Source organism: Glandiceps talaboti, chromosome 2, assembly GCF_964340395.1.
Source record: "Glandiceps talaboti chromosome 2, keGlaTala1.1, whole genome shotgun sequence".
NCBI classification, from domain to species: Eukaryota; Metazoa; Hemichordata; class Enteropneusta; family Spengelidae; genus Glandiceps; species Glandiceps talaboti.
In genome coordinates this window covers 2,246,591-2,266,783 of record NC_135550.1, presented here as the reverse complement: position 1 = coordinate 2,266,783, position 20,193 = coordinate 2,246,591, and the positions used below count along the sequence as shown (strand labels likewise).

At 36.9% G+C, this 20,193-nt stretch overlaps 1 protein-coding gene across 1 annotated transcript in view; it reads right to left on the bottom strand.

Annotated features, from left to right (window-relative positions):
* LOC144453510 (kinetochore-associated protein 1-like) overlaps positions 1–20,193 on the bottom strand; it is a 158,937-nt gene that overhangs the window by 108,418 nt on the left and 30,326 nt on the right. The window contains exons 11-17 of the mRNA XM_078144822.1: positions 19,633–19,776; positions 6,352–6,471; positions 5,840–5,907; positions 4,301–4,402; positions 3,284–3,453; positions 1,722–1,819; positions 328–553 (exon numbers count right to left, since the gene is read on the bottom strand). Coding sequence (XP_078000948.1) covers positions 328–553; positions 1,722–1,819; positions 3,284–3,453; positions 4,301–4,402; positions 5,840–5,907; positions 6,352–6,471; positions 19,633–19,776 — 928 coding nt within the window. The remainder of the gene's footprint in view (positions 1–327; positions 554–1,721; positions 1,820–3,283; positions 3,454–4,300; positions 4,403–5,839; positions 5,908–6,351; positions 6,472–19,632; positions 19,777–20,193) is intronic.

The window sequence follows — 20,193 nt, the reverse complement described above, 5'->3', positions numbered from 1 at the left end:
CCAGGCCATACATGTGATTCACCTTGGCATACATCAAGATATAATTATATGAACATACCGAAATCAATCTGCCAGGCCATACATGTGATTCACCTTGGCATACATCAAGATTTACAACTAACAGTGGTTTATTTTCATTATAATGGCTTTTACTGTATCTAAAAAAGTCCAAATTATTGATTGCAAATGTATTTTTTCACTTCAAGAGGTATATGATACTTTTATTTTCCAGGAATCCTATGAAATTTCAGAACATAACAGGAGCATATAAACCCTGTTTAAATGTTGTCTGTGTCGATCACCTGCATGGACAGTATAATAACTTACCTACATCATGTTCAGCCATTCCTACAACACTATCTTGCTGTAAAGGTTGTCTGTGGTCACTTGCATGAACTTGTGGCAAACAGGAAAGAGTGAACTGATTGGCCAACGGCATGGCTAGACTAGGATCTAAGACTAGTCCATCCTCCTCATAGTAATCATTAAACTGCCATTCATAGTATGGGTCATCTCTGTGATACCTTGCAATGCCACGATCATCACATGAATTCTGTTAATATCAACAAAGACATGTTTTTGGATTAGTTCTGAACTCAGTGTAAACAATTTACCTAGTATATCTATGAATGTTCACAATCATCCAGGTATGAAGTTAATAACAAAGTACTTAATATAATCTATCCTACTGGACTTGCTGTTCACATGACAATCCTACTCTGTCAAGAGTCACAAACCATCTGTCATTAGATCATCAGTCGGCCTGATGAAGCGTCCAGGATAGGACGTGAAACTTTTGCCATTCAAAATAACAGCAAGTCCAGTAGGATAGATTATAATTACTTCGTTATTAATTCACCAGAGTATATTTCAACTAATCACTAGGCCTTCTTCAGCTGTTATTGTATATTATTCAATGATGAATAGTTATCAAATGACTGGCAGGACGCTGTATACCATCGCTATTTTCATTCTCTATTCCCTATAAGTGACAGGTGTTCAGATTTAGACAAATATACTAGGTAAATTATTTACAATCTGAGTCTTGAACTAATACAAAATAGGATTCCAGAACAAGGCAATGTTCTTGGTTGAACAAAGAAATGGTTTCTCTGCTCAGTATATACAAGTCATGTCATCTCTCCAATTCACAATATGATAGTAGGACAGACAAGTCTTCCACAACTGCTACTTTTGATTTCAGGGTGGGATGGGGCGGGGTTATTTCTTTCAGGGTGGGGTGGGGTGGGGTGATTTCTTTCAGGGTGGGGTAGGATTTCTTTCAGGGTGGGGTGGGGTGAGGTGATTTCTTTCAGGGTGGGGTGGTGTGATTTCTTTCAGGGTGGGATGGGGTGATTTCTTTCAGGGTGGGGTGGGGTGATTTCTTTCAGGGTGGGGTAGGGTGGGGTGATTTCTTTCAGGGTGGGGTGATTTCTTTCAGGGTGGGATGGAGTGATTTCTTTCGGGGTGGGGTGGTTTCTTTCAGGGTGGGGTGGGGTGATTTCTTTCAGGGTGGGATGGAGTGATTTCTTTCAGGGTGGGGTGGGGTGATTTCTTTCAGGGTGGGGTGATTTCTTTCAAGCAAATCATCTCACAACAAAGACTTGTGTACTAAAAGGACCAATGAATGATCAATACTTTGTTCATGTTAAACCTCAAATCTCTTTTTCTTGTCATCATTTGTATATGATCCATAAAAGGTACAAGAGAAAGTGACAAACCTGAATACCAATGTCACAGTCTGCATTTTCACACTGCTGGTACACGTGATCTGTTAGTCTTGTACAGTTTAGTAACATTTGACAGTCAGCTAGTAGATCTAACAGAAAGACAAAGATACTAAAATCAGTATTTCAGATATAGCCAATACTAAAATTGTTATTTTATGTGTTAGTCTTGTAGTTCTGACTGTCTGCTAGTAGATCTATTTAATATCAATATTTCTTGAATGGACAATGTCATGCTTGAGTGATATGATCCCACATATTCCTGTTATTGTGATTTGGCAATAAATGCATGAAATGATCTTCAACCAACTGTATCTCTTAGCCTGTCTCAAGCTGTGCTAAAACTACCTACTAGCAGCAAGTTTCCCTATTGATCACAGTGTAATCTTTCGCTCCCTGATGTTGAATTGTAAAAAATTGTTGATAAGACCAAGGCTGGCTTGTCCGTCCACAGATAATGACACACATACACTCACTCACTTCACTCAGATGGTAAACAAACAACTCCAACATTTGATGTTAAATTAGCAACTAGAACACAGTATATCATTGCAAATTTGTTTATTACACCAGATTAGATATCCCACAGTGTCACTATCCTGTACATAAAACTCCACTGGTGAACTGTACACTAATTAAACATCAGTGAATGAAAGATTATACTGTGATCAATAGAGAAACTTGCTGCTAGTAGGTAATTGTAGCACAGCTTTAGACAGACTAAGAGATAAAGTTGGTGCACATGTTTGTAGCTCTGAAAAGAGGATCTTTGTGTAAATTCCAGGAAATAGATGCATTTTCACAAACTTTGGGATCTGGAAACTGAAGTCATTTCATGATTTCACATCACATAAATTTCAAATGATTGACAAGAAAGACCAAATTGAAACTCTTTTTCACCTCTATTGTTCTCACACAGGTACACCATTGCAGCATGGGACTTAACATATGTGCATAATGATTTACAAAGGTTATAACACATAAGTATACCGCCACCTAGTGGTCAGCTGTAACTATGGAATTTGCCTGATGAGGATCATCAACCAAGACTGATTGAAAGCTCAATGCTAAAAATAACTTTGATCTGCTTGTGTGTAATTATAATCTTTTGTAAATCATTTGATCTACCAAGCTGATGAATATTTCTGGTCATTTATGCATATGTATTAGATATTCATGATTTTTTATCTAAAGGTAATAAGCACTTTATAATAGGAGTCATAAATATTCAGTATGCATCTAAATAAATACATACATATGTATGTCTGCTAACTGCCATGAGGCAACAGTGGACCGGTGTGAAAACAATGAAAATACACTATTTTCTGTAGTGGGTGTCCCCTTTATGGACCCATACCACATTAGGATTAAAATTTGGGTCATAAAACAGAGATATATAAAATGTGTGTACAGAATCTTATACTTACAGCATCACAGATAACATGTCACTAATGTGAGAGCCTGGAATTGAATTACTAGTATGAACCTTTAATAACATCACAATTCTGAAAACAGATTGATATTTGCAAACACACTACTGGTAGTAATTAATGTACCTGTATGGCAAATGATAGCAGCTTGACATGCTAATTGACATATTTGAGAAGAATACCATTGACTACCACTATAAACACTTCCAGTTTCAGCTTGAATGTAACACAATGTGTGTGCTACTGTATATAAAATAGCACCAGTTTTCTCATCAGGAACCAGTTCATACAAATCCCTGTAAAGAAAGATGACATTATATGATGTTTTTGTTGGAAAATTTGATATCATTGAGATACACTAATATAGCAATTTTGAAAAACACTTTCATATATTCCTGTGCAACACTATTTTCAAAGTGTTTTACAATTATTACCCAGGCTTGGTGTAGTTCACTGAGAACATAACAGCCAGGCTTGGTGTAGATCACTGAGAACATAACAGGCCCTTTCTAACTCTGAACTCTCTGTAAGCATACAATCTGGCAGCTGCAGCCACTGAGGCACATTGGTTTAAAGTTCTCTTTCATACCAGGTCCCAAAATATACAGCTTGGTTAACCTGGGGCACTCTTGTGGTTCAAATCATTCACAAACAAACAAACAAACAAACAAACAAACAAACAGATAAACATCGATGACGTGGCTCAAACAAGCTGCAAATCACCACTCTATCAATTCAGCCATCCTGACTCACACTTCCCTTGAGTAATTCCATTCCTGTTTGCATTTTTATTCAATAATGGTTGTATGCTTCCCTTTGTTTGAATTTAGTCAGCCCACATGAGGGTTACCATTACACATTGTCTAAGAATGTATATTTTGACCAATCTTTGTCCTAGTATTTTAGCAAATAATTAGACAGAAGTCTCTCCTTCCTTTCAGTACTTATCTGATAAATAGTAAGTAGAGTTTATATACACGGTCTGAATGCCAGCATAGTCTCTAACCATAAAAGAGAGGTGAAAGATTTGATAAAGGCTAGCGCTAGACTAATATATACATAATCATGGAACTAAGGCTTCAGAAACTGGCTTCTAACCATCATGTTGGTAATAATAACTATTGGGATAGATAGTAAACTCACTTGCACTTTTCAATAGCTGTCTCAACTTGTCCATTTTTGGCAGCCTGTACAGCCAGTTGACCTTTCAACTCATCAACAGAGATTCCAAGTAGCTCTGCTAGTCTATAACAAAGATGCATACTTTTGTTGATGAATTTGTCATAGTAAGTCCTCCTATCTCATCAGACTTTGGTTAATGAATAAATTAATTTGCCACAGTAAATCCTCCTATCTCATCAGACTTTGGTTGATGAATAAATTAATTTGCCACAATAAATCCTCCAATCTCATCAGACTTTGGTTGATAAACAAATTAATTTGCCATAGTAAGTCCTCCTATCTCATCAGACTTTGGTTGATGAATAAATTAATTTGTCACAATAAATCCTCCTATCTCATCAGACTTTGGTTGATGAATAAATTAATTTGTCACAGTAAATCCTCCTATCTCATCAGACTTTGGTTAATGAATAAATTAATTTGTCATAGTAAGTTCTCCTATCTCATCAGACTTTGGTTGATGAATAAATTAATTTGTCACAGTAAATCCTCCTATCTCATCAGACTTTGGTTGATGAATAAATTAATTTGTCACAATAAATCCTCCTATCTCATCAGACTTTGGTTGATGAATAAATTAATTTGTCACAGTAAATCCTCCTATCTCATCAGACTTTGGTTAATGAATAAATTAATTTGTCATAGTAAGTCCTCCTATCTCATCAGACTTTGGCTGATGGATAAATTAATTTGCCACAGTAAATCCTCCTATCTCATCAGACTTTGGTTGATGAATAAACTAATTTGTCACAGTAAATCCTCCTATCTCATCAGACTTTGGTTAATGAATAAATTAATTTGCCACAGTAAATCCTCCTATCTCATCAGACTTTGGTTAATGAATAAATTAATTTGCCACAGTAAATCCTCCTATCTCATCAGACTTTGGTTAATGAATAAATTAATTTGCCACAGTAAATCCTCCTATCTCATCAGACTTTGGTTGATGAATAAATTAATTTGCCACAGTAAATCCTCCTATCTCATCAGACTTTGGTTGATGAATAAATTAATTTGCCACAGTAAATCCTCCTATCTCATCAGACTTTGGTTAATGAATAAATTAATTTGCCACAGTAAATCCTCCTATCTCATCAGACTTTGGTTAATGAATAAATTAATTTGCCACAGTAAATCCTCCTATCTCATCAGACTTTGGTTGATGAATAAATTAATTTGTCATAGTAAGTCCTCCTATCTCATCAGACTTTGGTTAATGAATAAATTAATTTGCCACAGCAATATGCTATCGCTCATGAAAATGTACTTTTCTCATTAATTTGAATGATATTTTGTAATAAAAAAATTAAATTTTCCCAACTATAAACTATTTTGATTCTTATTACTTATTGTTGGCACTCCAACTAAGTTTTGTTGGTTTTTAAAACCAGTATTTAATTCTGAGCATCCTACATACAAATTTGGTGACTAGGTAAGTGGAGTCATAAGGATCCAAACTTTTTGATTTTTCAGCACAGAAGACTATATTGAGGTTTTTACCTGTATACCTTGTTGTAGCCTACTTTAGTTGCATTTCCTGATTTTCTGTCGGGGTCTTTTGGCACACCCTACGTTGGACAAATCAAAGACAACAACAATCATTTTTTCAAATAATTCCTCAAAATGAATATTTCTTCCTATAATGCCAAAAACACTCAGTGCACCGACTTTCAATACCTCAGTCACACACCAATATAACTGACAAGAAAATCAGTAAACTATACAGTTCTCAGAAAATTACAATAAGTTTACAATGAAGACACGTTCCACAGTACAAATGTAGGTGAACATGGGTTAAAACACTAGTCTAAGAATAATGCTATCACTAATAAAAATTGGTAAAAAATTAGCAACATATTGATGTGTAGAATCTAATTGAAGATAGAATAATGTACTAAACACTGGTTACTACACTAATCCCCATAGCAACATATTGATGTGTAGAATGTACAACTGTTAAGGTCGATGGCTGCTATAATAGTATAAACTAAATAGAATTACAATGTACATACCAACTGTGAAGAATTTTCTAAGTTGCCACTAAAGAAAGCTATAAGGTAGTCACGAAGTAACACCTCTCTAACTGTGTGATCTCTGTACTCTTCTAGGGACAGAAATTTATTATATTCCACCTGTAATCAAAACAGTTAAAAACAGATATATATGTTATCATGATATTCATTCATTATTCAATGTTATAACATCATTTTCATATAGCCTTCAGTGATTGGCTTAGACTGTGTCATGTGGTTTAGTGACCCATAGTGACCTTAATTTCCATACAGAGCACAATATCTGTTTTCTATTTTCCTTTGGGCACTATTACAGTAGCACAAGATTTGTTTTACTGGTGATTTGCTTTAAACCCTGGACAGTATATGTGTCTGAGAATGCGATGTGTTATAAAACACATATTGTCTGGCCTACTAGTAGATGTCACATTACCCTTCATGTGTTATGTGGTAATATTTCCCTTGGCATTCAGCCTTGTGAAATATTCCTACATAACAGCTGTCAGGGTAATAGACATATACCAGTAAATGCCCTTATAGCCAGGCAATAAGTGTATAATTAAGCAATAAACCACCCCCTGGGGATGGTATACCAAGAGGTTTTGACCAGTGAACGAAATATATGCACGAGCGATAGCGAGTGCATATATTGAGTTCACTGGTCAAAACCGAATGGTATACCTTCCCCAGGGGGTGGTTTATCGCTATTATATTATACTAGTATATTGATAATATCGGAAACAAGATAAGAACTAACGTTTTCTCGTTTCATATGCGCCTCTGTGTCTAATTTGCATAACAATAACGCTGCTTTTCAAGACAGCTGATCTTGGCCTCAATGTGAACGTCGTGCAGCGACTGGATTTATTTTATCTGCTCGTCGTTTCTAGGGATAATCTGTACATTGATCGGCTCATTAAAAGTGCACAGTGATGAATAAACAACCTTTTTGACTCAAGGTATAAACTTGAAGTGGTTTATTGAACACAGCGTGCTTCGATCGCTCCCGGCCGAATTCGTGACTCGGTGAAGTGATAGACAGGTTGATATTTACAATGTATTTATATTACTGGAAGTTACGTCAGTAGATTTTCGGGTTTGAGGATTTCCCTCTCAGATTGATGACTGATACTCTAGGACAGGATCCCAGACAAATTTCTATTTACATTAATGGTAAGTCGGCCAGTGTAAGCTCTTTCACTTGCTTCATTTTTATGACAGGACAGGGCAGCTCACCAATGTTTCCACTCCAGCCGCGCCGAGGCTGGGACCGATCTCGTGCATGCCTAGCGCCTTGACCTTAGTACATGTAGTAGGCGATGATTTGAACAAATACGCGATGACTGGGTTGCTTTCGAAATTTCCTTCATAATTTCTCATAAAATATTGTCTCATTGAGAGAAAATCCTCCTCTGACAATTCGAAGAGTTCACTATCAGTATCACGGCGGACTACAACTCAACGCTCGTAGACGAACAAAATTTGGACGCGTGCCAGCAGTGCATTATCGTACTAGCAGTGCATTATCACTCGTTTTAGACGCGCTAGTTCGATGTCTAGACCAATCAGATCCCTCGATTTCCACCATCAATATACTGGTATAATATAATACATGTTATACTTGTGATAATACACTGGATTGTCACAAGTACAATGTATGTCTTGGCTTAGTCACGTCTCATAAAAATTCCTAAGAGGAAGGATGTTATCATCAAGGCAATGTGAAAATTGTTATGATCCCCCCTTAAAAAGAATCATCCCACTTCCCAAGTTACAACACATCTTCTGCAATCGAAGGCATAGCCCCAAACACAACATGTATTGTGGCGTTAATAGTCTGTTCACACTGGGACATATCCTCCACAGAATCAGTGACTTAAATTAACTTTGGAGGTAATTTGCGTGTGTGAATGGTCGACTCTGGAGAATCTGTGGATTATTTTACTGTGGAGGTTTTGGTGGATTCAGCTCAGCAGATCCTCCGGAGGCAAGGATTAGCTTGTACTAAGTTGTAGGTGTGAACGCTTTACGCCAGTGTATTAAAGCACCCTCAATCAGTGTATTTCAGTCATTGCACTAATTTCCCGGACAGCAAACTACCGATGTTGCCAGGTAATTAGTGCGCAATATTGATCGTTCGATTGACAATTTCTGAGCCACATGTTTATATTGTAACTGATGTCGCCGAGTACTTAGGCCTATCTTGTTTATTAGAACAGTGGTGTGTAGCACCGAGGGCGAAGTCATAAAACTTTGACCGGAAGAAACCATTTCATGTACTGGTTATAAGTTGGCATAAACATATTTGTATTTATATACTCAGCTTTACTATCACACTTTGGTAAGCTTGCTAATCTTTATTCAGAACCACCAATGTATAAAAAAAACATTGAAGTTGGCAACGAATCATAAATATTGTTATTATGATTGCTGTACCACACCGCATCATCCCTTCAATGAATCGGCCTTCCATGTAACTAACATTTACGTGGTTCACTCAAACTATGTCTTATACTAACTGCAATAACTGTAGCGTGTACTGTGATTTTGGGGTTCTTTCCTCTGTTTTTGTACCTTTTTCCGTTCCGATGTTTGACTGGAAGCAATCGCTACAATTTCTCCAAAGGTAACGCAAATGGCCGAGGTCACACTGAAAACGTGAGTGAGATGTCAGCGTACTACCCATTTCAAAATGTTGCTACTTTGGGGTTTTCCTCACCATCGAATTGCAGAGCCAAACTTAAGCGAAATATTAGGAGAACGAGAGGTTAAATTTGCTATTTCAACCACTGTATTGCCCAAAATTTAACACGTGTGAGATATGTTTTCGTTATCTGAAAAGATACCTTAAATTAGAGCACACGATGTCTTCACCACCGTATTTATGGAAAATGCTACCAAAGAAGTTGTTGCCGAGATAGCACCGTAATTTGCGTAAATATTCTCTTCAGATTTTGTGGATTTCCTTTGTATTGACTCTCGATTATAAGTTTTAACAGTACATTTAGGCCGACATGCGAGCATCACAGCCATAAAAGTTCAAACGCTGTGAACATTGGAGGTACATGTATCTGTGAATATATGGTTTGTGTAAAAGTTGCTATTGATGTCTACGTTTTAGGTACTTGTCCTCGGGTTTTAATTTTACGATATTTCCATCTTGAAGTTTTTCACTGAGACTGAATGTGAATGTACTCAGAAAAGTAATGGGGTGACTGGGGGAACCCGTCCCGTTTTACATGTGCAAGTCAGATGGCGTCATGTAATTAATCTGCAAATAAATGCAGCTAGTTCTCAACATCACATAATTACGTACAATTAGTGTTCGGTAGGATTTTTTTTTTGTTTGGTTTACTGAAATATTTCATAGCAGACGACTGATATGCGAAGTGAAATTGATAACAAATATTGGGTCATTTCACCAGTGCCGTAAGTGTTTGGAAGTTGAGTATTGTGTGAATCATTTTTGACTTTTTTCCCAGTGAATGTCTACGCCACACTAATTTCTCTCGTTTTTGTTCAGTTCAAATAAATTAAAGTAAAGACGATATGAGATTTGATACATACTGATATTGTTACATGTACAGTAACAGACATATGCACACAGTGCACAGATCACAATTTGCCGCCATAACAATGGAAGGCCTAGCGTGGGAAGTATTTTGGAAGGCAGAATTTGCCTGCTGTCTCGTTGCAATATTATTTTTTTATTAGCGGGTTGTTCACCATTTCCATCACTCCTACCTGGCTTACTAGCCGGAGAAAAGAAATTAGTTATTTGCCGTTTACTCCCGGGGTTTACTCATACTGAAACTGGCAGTGGTTCTCCGCTGTGTAGGCTATTTGCTGTACTATGTCGACATGTCAAACTATTATTATTTGAGAAGAGACATTGAATGTCAGGGGCAAACGGGAGTAGAGAATGATATTTAAAAACCAGAAAATGGCAAAATTATGTCGAAATCAAAGGCTTGCCGACAGTCATGTACAAGAAGAATGGTCCTATCAAATTTGTGTGCACTGCTCATGTGAACGGTCATTCATTGCTATCTAATGGAAGTGTCAATCAAAATTAATGTCAACAACGTTGTCTATCGGTATGCTTTGATACATTCGGAGCCAGAGTACACCCATAATACACCCATGGTCCACAACAGCGAAAGAGGTAACAACTGGTGTGACTGAATTCAAAATTTGTACAAACAGAAAACACATGAATTCAAGTTGGTCGACATGTCGACGTCGAGCGTGTTGTATGGCTTGTCGAAAGTTAAACTGGGCATCACGACAACGAGTGAAATGGTTATTACATGCATGAGAAGACGTCTTCGCTTATTTCTCGAACGCATGAACGTATACAGCAATAAAAAACACAAGGCAAAATAGTCTCTACAACCTCAGCCATACAGGGATCAAACTATGCACTTAAATCGTTGAGGGTGTTTATGCCGGCGGATAATGGTGTCAAATTCTATGTGTGAACACATACAGCTGATCCCCTCTGTTTACTAATCATTCTCACCTATTTACGCCGAAGAAAAAAACCCACGAAAAAAGCAATATGAACATGCCTTAAGTTATGTCTGAAATATGGTTCTACAATCTGATCACAATACTACCCTTTGAATGGGGCTGATAATCTAACAAATCTAAGAACAAACTGAATGTAGATGACAAGCTGTGAATATACCAATCTAACATAAACAAGTCTTCATAGAAGACATAGTCCTCAACATTTAAACTTACTAATACTTTGAATCCAATGTAGTATCTGATAGTTGTGTAAGATTTGGTTTTAACAAATCCAAGCATTAAAAAGCTATACGTGAACACATTGAACATTTTGGGTATTTTGACAGTGAAATCAGTAGTTATGGTCAAAGGGTACATTGTTATCTGAAAAGCTATCAAGGATTTCGTGGAGACGTTCAAATGAGGACTAACTATAAAGCTTCTGGAGTAAATGGGAAAAACTGTGAATTTTTTAGATAAAAACAGCCACCATTTGGCCACTTGGTGTTAATACCACATAGCAAAAGTAATATATGCTGACCTCAGTCTCAAACATTATTTGTTTAAAGTCAGCCAGTAAATGTAGTTGTGCATAGTATTACACAATTTGAATATTTTTAGCTATTTGACCTTAATTAAACTGAAAGGTCAAGGTCAAGGTCTCATTAGAAAGCTGTTGACTGAAAAACATGGGTGTCCATACTCACATGAGGTCGCTATTAATAATAATTAATAATAACTTAATTTATATAGCGGCTAAAATCAACAGAGACAGTGATCAGAGCCGCTTAAAATACAAAACAAGTATAAAAAGTATAAGAACTAAATTCCAAATCTAAGCGAAGGCAAGATTAAAAAGATGCGTTGTTAGCATACGTTTAAAAACACTAAAATTATCACAATGGATTTGGAGAGGGAAAGTATGCCATAAAACTGGGAAAGCAACACTGAAAGCCCTATCACCATGTTTTTTGGCTTGGCTGTAACGGTACTAAATTTAAAATGGTCAGCAGAACGTAGAGTACGCCCCGGGACATAGAGACTGACCAACTCACTAAGATATGGAGGACCAGAACCATGAATACATTTAAAAGTGATGACTAAAATCTTATAAATAATATGTTCATGTACAGGCAACCAATATAATTCCTGTAGAAGTGGAGTGATATGAACATGATGCTTTGAACGTGTGATAATTCAGGCTGCAACATTTTGTACACATTACAGAATCGAGCCATTAACTAAGGAAGTGGGGTTTCTTATCTTTCTTATCACTGAATAATGTTTGTTGGCAATATTTACAAATGTGATAAAGCACTATTACATAACACATCAGGCAAAGCCAAGCTCAATATCTAAGTGTAAAGCCCCTAATGTCATATCAGTTGTTATCAGTTTTACTGGCCCATTTTTAGTGACATTGCAAATAGCTTATAGAGATGCAAACAATTTTTACGACACCCGACTTGCTGGCTCACCAAGTCGGGAAAGCCGCACTTGAATCGCTAATGCAAAAATCCGTCATGATGTTGAATGTGATTTATAGAGTGCTGAGGTATACCGTGTAACAATGAATTGCAGAATCAATGTCAGAGGAAACAAGCGAATGAACTAGTTGTTCAGTGGCAGACCTAGACAGATATTTATGAACAAGAGCAATACGGTGTATATGAAACATGGAAAAACGACAAATCTGACTTAAACATGAGGCTAACATGACTATAAACAAGAATCAAGGATGGCTCCAAGTCCTGACACTGGGCAGAAATCAATGCATCACCACAGGGTTTTACATCACTTTTTGGTCTTTGTGACCCAAGGTCTGAAAATTTGGGGTCACAGCTGGAAATTCACAAAACCAAGCAATTAATGTCTGTAAGATGGGGAAATAGTACAATGGAGAGATTGAAATAAGCCAGAACAGAATTAAATTGATTTAAATGAAATTGAGAAGGCAAATGAAAATACAAATAATTAAGTTTAATCCCAGTCTTTATTCACCCATGAGATAGGAACTTTGTTATACCATACATTTACATTTTTATCATTCGTTATTCAAATTCTAGAGATTTTGAAAGTACCTGTTCAATGCATCAGTGACAAACCATTCAAAGTTTGAACATGCATGAAATCGGCATTTATACATGATCGCAAGGGAGATCTTGTTTAGCCATTATATCATAACATAAACATGTTAACAGTTCGCAGTTAAGTTGAGTATGACAGTGACTATGATATTACATTGTCACTCATTTTTTGAGATTTCCTCCCGTTTGTTACCTGTTGGTCTGCAGTGTTCTGCCGAGGCCGCGGCCTTGCGCCATTGGCCCCCTAAAATTACAAATGGCGCAATAATTTTCCCACCTTGCGTCAATTTGGCGCATTCATTTTACGGCAGACACCTAAGTCCAGGGCAAGCCCCTGCCCTGGCCGGTGTCAGTCCCACAAAAAGTATACTGCCTCCATAAGCGACAGTTTTGTTGACATCATATAAGATACAGTGACAACACGCAGTTCTATTGTTAACATGCAAACAAATGGATTAATATGCAACAAAAAGATCCAACTTTGATAAAACATAATCTTCAATTGAAACATTAGAGGGAGTAGATGAGACGCCGAAATGGACGTCTCTCTTCACATGTTTTGTCTACCGACGCATCACTGTCGCGACCTCTGACCTACTCACTGACATGTGTGAAACACTGAACTTGCTACAGGAAATCGGAACATCTCTCTGCCACATAAGCCTTAGGAAACCAAATTTTATGGGACAGGTTGTGATTTTCATTTGTTGATGGGTTAAATTGATGGAAACAAAATGAGTACATGTGTATTTTGATTCCGACAAAGCTGTGTTAGGGGATCGTGTTGCATGATGTTGACAGTGACACATCATGCACATGTGAATGTTGGGCACTGAATCAATGAGTGATCACTGGCATAACCACTCAAGACGGCCGATGCATGTGCGCCCGGTCAGACATGAAGAATGAACTCAGAGATGAAATCAGAAAATAATTACAGTTGTATTTACAAAGCATCCTAACTTTGACGTTGTTGATAGTTTTAGTTCCGGAAGATCTCTGAGTTTCAAGGACACCCAATGTCAGCTTTCCGTATCAAGTTTACAATACATGTATGTAACTAATGCTGTCATTTGATATAGCAGGACCAAATCATGTTACACAGCCAGTGATGGTAATTAATAAAAATAAATTATTGGAAAGTTTGTTTGACTGTATTATTTGTAAGTTTTTCGTTCACATTTGGCACTTTTTAAAGTCAGGGAGTTTATTTTCTTCAAATTTTTTTTTTTAAACTCTTGTCATGAATTTGGAGAGGGAATGATAAACACAGCAGTGTAACAGTTGTGAAAATGAAACAAGTGGTTACAAGATTAGGATTTCTCAAATTTTTTATTCAATCATATGTTCACTAATTTTGAAGTTGTTCTTTGTCCTTGTCTGAGAAAAGGAATCATAAATTTGAGCATTGCTATTCATTGATAGTCAGATTAAAAATTGTGACTAGCTGGTGGTCCAATCTTTCTAAACAATATATAATATACGCTGTAGAAATGACTTAAAATTACATAATTGTAATTGCCTTCTTTTTCTAAGGTGTAATGTGTAGTGCACATTTTTCAAATAATAGCTTACAGGGAACTGTTATTATGAATGGAATTTTTCTATGTAGTTAGGTAATAGTCTATGTGTAATGGAATATCTCAGACCACGGTATCTCTATAGTGGTCTGAGGTAATATATATAATTTCATAGATAATAAATAATTGACCCCACTTTTTGCAACCAGGGGGCCTTTGTCCCCACTAGTTGGAAACCTTGGCAGAACACTGGGTCTGTAGTAAAGTCCAACTTCATGGACAACAAACAAACACTGTTTATGTGACTTCTAGAGTCTTGATTTCGTGTAAGAGTTGAGTTTCTGAAATTTGAACACCCTTCAGAAAAAGATTTTTTTTCGTTTTGCTTTGAAACAAATGTCGCATTCCATGACGTTACGGTCTGACAAGTAACAATCTGATTAAAATCTGATGTGTAGATAGGCTACGTTTTTTTTATTTACCTTTACTTCATCGTATTGCGTCTTATACATGCGTCTTTTGTCTTCCGGTTGTTACCGGTGAGATAGGCGGTAACACCCGGAAGACAAAATATGTACGTAAGAGACGCAATTACAAGGACGCATGGAAGTACAATGTAGCTAGCCTATCTACACAACAGATTTTAATCAGATTGGACAAGTGACGACACCATTTAAAACGACTGAGCCACCCATCGTTGAAAGTTCAATCCTTTGTTGGTAAAACCAGTGACTCTTAATAGTACCACGGCAGAATCTGTGTTCTACTGTAATCAGAATCTAATGCAATCACTTCAAACGGAGGGGAATCTTGTGCCGAAATTCTTGCGTCCGATAGTATCCTGATTTTTATGAGGGTCACAAGGCCATAATAATGCATAAAAGACGCAATATATTGCGTCATGTAAAACCCCGTCACCAATATGAATTTCTTGTGTGCCATTGAAAGCAGGGTCATAATTCCCAGAAAAAATAACAAATTCAGTTTTATCGTCATTAAGGCAAAGGAAATTTGAAGACATCCAAGTTCTGACATCAGAAATATATGATTCAAGATTTCTTACTGTATCATTGTAATTTGCACAAGGGAAAGACTAAATGGTATTTACAACCATGACTAGCAACCACATCACCCAAAGGAGATGTGTAAACATTGAACAAAATCGGGCCAAGGACTGAGCCATGTGGTACCCTTGTATCAAGAGCGTAATATGGTGCCTGAGCAGAGTTTATGATTACAGATTGTCTACGATCAGAAAGATAAGATTCAACTCACGTACCTCAATGCATTATCAGAGATACCTAGATGATCATGCAAATGAATTAACAAAAGCTTGTGATTAACTGTATCAAAAGCAGTGGAAAGATGTAATAAAACCACATGGTGCTTAGAATCAAGAGCACTTAGAATGTCATTGGTAACCTTTAAGAGAGCAGTCTAAGTAGAATGAATAGGGTTTGTAAGCCGATTATAAAGGTTCATCTAAGGAATTTGAAGCGATGTCACCTTTTAGTCTAATAGCAACAATGCATTCCAGAACTTTTACTAAAAATAGCGCCAATGACGTTGTAGCACAACTGTACAGTTTTTAAAAATGTTAATCCATATGCTAGTCCATGCTAACAATAGGTGTTCATTTGCTGAATGACTATCCAGTTGCCTATCCAACCATGTTGTTATCTTTGCGATATACGCGATCATTTGGCTGATGCTATGGGAGTGGTCTTGTTGCTAGGTATCTTTGCATTTCTTCATCTATACATCCCCAGATGCATCCCCATTAAATTTCAGCCCAAACTGCTGGAATTGTACTGGAATTACAGATTTTTTGTCCTAATTTGCACATTATTGATAGAATCATTATGTCATGAACAAACCTTAATATGCTTACCCCAGTGTTTCCGCTGCCCACTTGCCAAATTGCAAAATGCGAATAAATCTGCATTTGGCGAGAATATTTTTGATACAATTAGCCAAACTTGCAAAGTCAATTTAGAATAGGGCACCAGAAAATCTATGCGTAGTGCTCGTGGTTTCTTTGTCGCAACGTGGCACATCCATACTTTAAACTACATTGTATTACATTTAGAAGGAAGTGTACACATTGTGCGTTCCTCAAAAGTTAAACAAATCATAAAATTGTTACATCAGCAATGCAAATAAACGTCCCATCCAACAAACTTGTAAGTTCTGTTGCTGCATCTGATCATGCAATATGCTGTAAAATTTGATCAAGTAGTTCGTCACATGCAAGGGGTGATGGAAGATGAGTCGTCTTTACCGGGCCCTTCAACTATGCAGGCCGAAAAAACGAAACAATACCGCAATGCACAAACTGAGTTCCATGACATGAAGTACGAACGACAGTGTGAACTTTCAATTTGAGATACAGTTGTAAAAGCGTTTGATACAAATTTTGTGTCGCTGAGGAGAACTGTTAAATTCGGTATACACCAAGATATTCATTTATTCTTGAATGATGCCTTTAACATAATGTATGAACCATGTTCACCTCAGACGAAGAGCACGGTATAGTGAACGGTAAATTCATGTAATGCGTTCGATCTAGTTACAAAGCTCAAAAAGAAAAAGTTTCAGTTTTAGTGAGAATGAAATGTTGATGTGGCAGTTTGAATTTATCTAAGTGAAGTTTTCAGCATAGACTGTCCAACGATGTGGTCCATTTGATCATCGCTTCACTCGTGAGGGAAGATGCTTCACCATAATTATGAATGGCCATGCTATCGATGGAAACTCTTACTTACCACAGCTGTTAACAATCACGTGGATAAGTAATGATAATATTGCATAGTTTCTAAACTACCCAAGACGTGCTCTCCACGTCAGGAATTGGTCATGGGACACATGAAATTGTACGATGGGTCATATTCAAATTTCACAGGTCACACTTCACATTGAGATTTAGAAAATAGTTACAATGAGACCTGACTAAAACCTAGATGTATGATGCTACAACTTCGAAGCAAAGATGAGAACCGTACGTTTGCCAACATGACATGAAAAATGTAAAATTATGTAAATAAACAGTTTGCGTTATTGTCTTCATTTATATAAGTTAATTTTTATCGCAAAAGTTTTGACCCAGAGGAAACACTGTTACCCCTAACAGTATTCCAACCAAATTTCAGGCCAATCTGCCCAGTAGTTTTGGAGTTTAAGTTTTTTGACCAAAAATCACACTTTTTGACCAAACACACACACATCTCTGCTGTGATCATTTTCATTTGAACAATTTCACAACTACACACCCAAAGTAACATGACCACCAAATATCAAAGTAATCGGTCCAGCTGTTTTTGACTTTAAGTTGTTTACACACACACACACACACACACACACACACACACACATCCACAAACACGCACACACAGACAGACAGACAGAGACAGACACTTAGCGACGCCTATAGCACTACTGAACCTTATCAGTTCAGTTGTGCTAAAAATGGCAGATTAGAAACTGGACAATAGAATACTGATAATAGTGCAATCAAGCAAAGATTTTTTCAGAAGAGGTGTGACAACTGCTTGTTTGAAAGAGGAGGGCACAAACCAGAAAACAGTGAGTTGTTCAAGATTTCATAAATGGAAGACAACAGAACACTGATAGTATACCTATCCTTCAAGACCTTGGAAGACAACAGAACACTGATAATATACCTATCCTTCAGGATAAGCTTGGTGGGAATAGGATCAAGACAGCAAGTAGACGAGAGCCATGAGTGAATTATCTCATCAAACTCATCCCCAGTAGTGAGCTGAAATGAATGACACCCAGGTCCCAAAACTAAAACAGATGGCGAAAACTAATTATTTCCAATCAGCATCAATTGATCCAAAATTTGAGATGAGAGATTTAACACGATTTATGAAATACTGAGCAAACCGATCTGCAAGTTCAACAGAGTCATTATGATCAGGCAATGTACGAGTTTTTGTATGTTGTTGAGAACTCCAGTGACTATACTGAAGAGCTTTTTCTGATCTCCAGCAGAGTTTTCAACCAGGCCAGCATAGTAACTTTTCTTGACAGCTTTAACTATTCGCACAATATTTGTTTGGAGTTCTCTGTATATCTGATGATGATTTTTTAGGTGAGATTTTTCCAGGCACTCTCAGCTTTCATCCTTGCTTTCCTTGCCTTGATGATGGAATCCATAATCCATGGAACAGGTTGCCAGATAGGAACCAACTGTTTCCACAGAGGAGCATGATAATCAAGTGCGTCACAAAAAATACAAAAAAGTTTATGTGATAAATCAGCATTTTCCAGTATTTGAGTACAACGGGAAATGGCAGATGATATGTCAGATGCAAATAAATCAGCAGAGAATGCCTTAAAACTTCTTGTGCTTATACATTTCCGAGTGTCTCTGTGGCAGTAGGAGTGATTGATAGAGATATCTATCGTGCTTCCAGTGAGCAAGGTCAAAATGAATGCTTACTACGAAAAAGGGTACTGTCAAGACATTACCGTGAAGGTAATAGAACGAAATGATGTGCACATGTGAACTGCTACACCTGATATTTAAACAAGGTTTAGTACAAATTGGCTCCTTTATGTATTTTAACAATTACATGCCCGTTTAACATTGAAGATTGGTATACACACTAAAATAAAGTCTCTATCTCCAAAGCTTTCCATATTACTAGGCAAAATGTTAATTTTATGACAAAATTACCTTGAAGATGAAAGTCAACATAGAGGCCTCAGTCATGAGCATCAAAAATAATGCTTGTGTATACTCACTTATAAATGTGATTTAAAAGAATTTGGCAATATATAAACACTAAGTTTGTCTGAAATAGGCAGGAATTGGCTGATTTTGATAATTGATCCTGAAGTGTCTGTGTATTACAGGTTTTGAGTTTATGCAGGAAATATTGATTTTGTAACTACCACTATGGTCAATATTTGGTCAAATTTGCATATATCAAAAAAATAAACTGACGAGTGCATGCACAGGATATTATTTGATGTTCACTAAAAGTTTGGTTGAAATTGGCCCATGTGTATTGGATAGAGTTGGACACAGGCGAATGGACACGGGACGTAGTAGCCCAAATCGGCTTCACCATTGGAGGCCAACAATTGAAACTAACATGTAAGCATCACTTGTACATTATAAATATGAGGTCTACCTGTAATTTATGAATGAATCCCACGTCATTAAGCGTTTCCTTCAATTCTTCCCTGGTAACTGATTCTAGTTCCTCCATACTGAGAAGGAATCTGGTTACAGCTAATCCAGACACAGCAGCAATCAATTTCTCCTTGTGTTGATCCTGGAAATAAAATGTGAAATTTAAAAACTATGATGGTATAAACTACGAAAGTCACAGGTCATCAACAAAATGCCATATATTCAAGGTAAAAAGTATACATCAAGGTCATATGTTTTGAGTCAAAATGTATCAATAAAGGTACATGTAGTGTGTTGTTTAGGGTCTACAGTCATGGATAAAGGTCATATTTGGAGTCTAAAAGTCATGGATAAAGGTCATATTTGGGGTCTAAAAGTCATGGATAAATGTCATATTTGGGGTCTAAAGTCATGGACAAAGGTCATATTTGGGGTCTAAAAGTCATGGATAAAGGTCATATTTGGGGTCTAAAGTCATGGATAAAGGTCATATTTGGGGTCTAAAGTCATGGATAAAGGTCATATTTGGGATCTAGTCATGGATAAAGGTCATATTTGG